Here is a 2,775-nt window from a genome sequence, read left to right as displayed (position 1 = left end):
ATTTCTGAACTTCGAGGACGCGTTAAAGTGCTAAATCCTAGGTCGCCGCTGTTAGCCTTAAATCCTACGAGTAGTATGCAATTAATCTAAGTCAGCACTCTCCTTCGTCGTCTACCAGAAGATTAACTCTACTCGTCTAGTGGCTATAGCGTGGGGCTAGCTGGAGCCTTTCTCAAACTACATGCACCGACGGCGAAGACCGACGTCGGACGGTCACAGCACAGCTCCATCTTCCGCATGCCAAGTTCATGTGCTTGTAGGAAGTAAGATGTAGGAGTACTAATGTTATGGTAATGCATGCACCTTACGGTTTAGGCGAGTCACTGTTTCCATTTATCGAAATCATTAGTTGTTACACACTAGTTAAGCAAAAACCATACAATACATCATTTTCTGTTGGTACTAAATTAACAGTAAGACAATGCCTTAGGAACGGTATACTTACTGTATGTATCTTGTTCTTGTTATATAGATCCGCGGCGTTCATGAATCATGATTCATAATGCTCAAGTGGCATGCATAACTGCAATGTCAAAGGATTCCCTGTGATCTACATCTCCTAGACCTATCTTGCGGATCCACGGGTTCCAGTTCATGCATGGGTCACTGTGCAATCGATCGTGAGGTCATAATGTCGATTAAGAGAAGTCACGTTCTTTCACGTGGCGGAGGCACGAATTTCAAGGCAAGATACCAATCTGTATTTGCGACCCGATCTTTTAGGGCACCTCAGCTTCAGCAGTACTATCATTTCCCTTATGCACACAGTGTATACGTAGTATAGGGTTTGAACTTTGTGGTTCAACATGTGAGAACCAATCTAAATGAAAATAACTCACACGAAAAATCGCAACAAAGATGTTTTTTTTCTAAAGGTTTTCCTAAAACTTAGGGTTTTTATGCAACACAAAACTAGATTACGGGTGTTTTCCCAGAAAGCACATCATCAGTATCGATCAGAACAATAGCCGTCATGGTTCTTAAATTACAGCTGGTCGTATCAAGAGAAGAATTAATTAATGTGTCTGACAGGAGATTGAATCTCAATTCTCAACCAAGCATCAGTACGTATCTTCAGTCCCTTCTACAGCTGACCAGTTCTCATCAATTAGTTAGAGATTATAAAGAAAGATATGAAGAGATTTGCTTGATCGATGCATTCATTGCAGTCAACGGTGTGCATGTATGCTACCGTGTGCACCTTCTGTGTGTAAGATCCAACACTCAGCATCAATCACGCATGCACAGCTTCCGCTACTATATATACCCACGAAACCCTCTCTTCTTTCAACACCCAACTCATCTCACACTCCACCGAGCTCTCAGTCACAAGTCACAATGGCTACTAGCATTAAGCTTGTAGCTCTTGCCTTTGTTGTCCTCGTGAGCATTGGGTTCACCAATGCTTCAAGGATGTTGGCTAGCTCCTCAAGTGCTGGAGGTGGAGGCGGGGGAGGCGGAGGCGGTGGCAGCTCGTCGGGAGGGGGTGGCAGTGGATGGGGGCATGGGGCTGGAGGAGGTGGTGGCTTGGGATATGGCGAGAACGGTGGAGATTCCAGTAACAAGTATAACTTTGCCAAGGGACTTGGTGGAGGAGGGGGGCATGGTGCTGGCGGTGGTTCTCAAGGCGGATCCGGATCCGGTTCTGGCTCTGGCGGTGGCAACGGTGTTGGTTCGAGTGGCTCAGCGTCAGCCCCTAGTGGCAATGGGTATGCCAGTGCTGATGGTCAGGGTGGGGGCGGTGGTGGAGGTGGTGGCGCAGATGGGTCAAGCGGATCTGGAGCCGGAAAGGGTGTTGGCCAAGGAGAAGGTGAGAGTGGCATAGCAACCGCCCCGGCTGTAGCTCCTTCTGCTGGTGGTGACAGCTACTCTGAAGCTGGCGGTGGTGGTAACGGCGGTGGTGGTGGTGACGGTGGAAATGGAGGTGGTAATGGCGCTGGAGCTGGACAGGCCGCCAGCGATGACACTTCTGGGGGGAATGCAAGTGGAGGGGGTAGCGGCAACGGTGGTGGCCAGGGTGGAGGCGTAGCTCAAGGTCCGAGTATGGGAGTTGGTTCTGGCTCTGGCATTGGAGGCGGACGGACTGGTAGCACTGGCTCCTATGGGCAAGGCTATGCCGCTGGAACCGGTGCTGGAACGGGTGGTGGTGAAGGCGGCAGCAACAATGGTGGGTTCGGCGGCGGTGGAGGTAGCGGATCCGGGTCTGGCAGTGGCGGATACCCTTAAAATTCCTTTTCGAACAAGCTAGAATTGGAGCACATCATGTACTCTAGTCTCTTCATTTCACGATTTCACATCATTTGTGTTTCTCTTCATTCATAGGGTTTTTACTAGGTGCTTCCAAATAAAGGGCTCCATGATTCTAGTGGAAGTACTAAGTAGTTAGTGGAGCAATCTACTGAGATGTAATCGTTACCTACGTGTATCTTATGTTATTTCATTGTTAGTCTGAGTGCTTGCTTACTACTTTTTGAACCAATATGCCTTGCTACTGCTTGTTTTAAAAAAGGCCAGGCCTCCTTTGATTTGTAGGAACTTTATAGGAATTTCATAGGATAGGATTGCAAAGAAAAAAAATTCACTTAAAGCCTTTTGGTTTGTAGGAATGTATTCCTATTCCTATGTAGGATAGGAATCAATTCTTCACATTTTGAAGGAAAAAAATACTAGCCTGGACTCAATGAAAAAAATCATATTCTATGTATCAAATGATATATTTTTTATATAGGAACTGAGATGTATGTCATCTCACTCCTTATAATTTTCCTATTTTTT

The 2,775-nt window shown here is 46.6% G+C and overlaps 1 protein-coding gene across 1 annotated transcript; it reads left to right on the top strand.

Annotated features, from left to right (window-relative positions):
* The first annotated feature begins 1,304 nt into the window (after nt 1-1,304).
* On the top strand, nt 1,305-2,475 carry LOC119362819 (putative glycine-rich cell wall structural protein 1). Its single transcript, XM_037628082.1, has one exon. It carries the CDS (start codon nt 1,339-1,341, stop codon nt 2,224-2,226), a length of 888 nt encoding a protein of 295 aa, XP_037483979.1. The 5' UTR covers nt 1,305-1,338; the 3' UTR covers nt 2,227-2,475.
* Nucleotides 2,476-2,775: the final 300 nt, after the last annotated feature.

Source organism: Triticum dicoccoides, chromosome 2B (genome assembly GCF_002162155.2).
Source record: "Triticum dicoccoides isolate Atlit2015 ecotype Zavitan chromosome 2B, WEW_v2.0, whole genome shotgun sequence".
Classification (NCBI taxonomy): Eukaryota; Viridiplantae; Streptophyta; class Magnoliopsida; order Poales; family Poaceae; genus Triticum; species Triticum dicoccoides.
The sequence above is the reverse complement of the archived record's forward strand: the minus strand, read 5'-3'. Positions and strand labels throughout refer to the sequence as shown.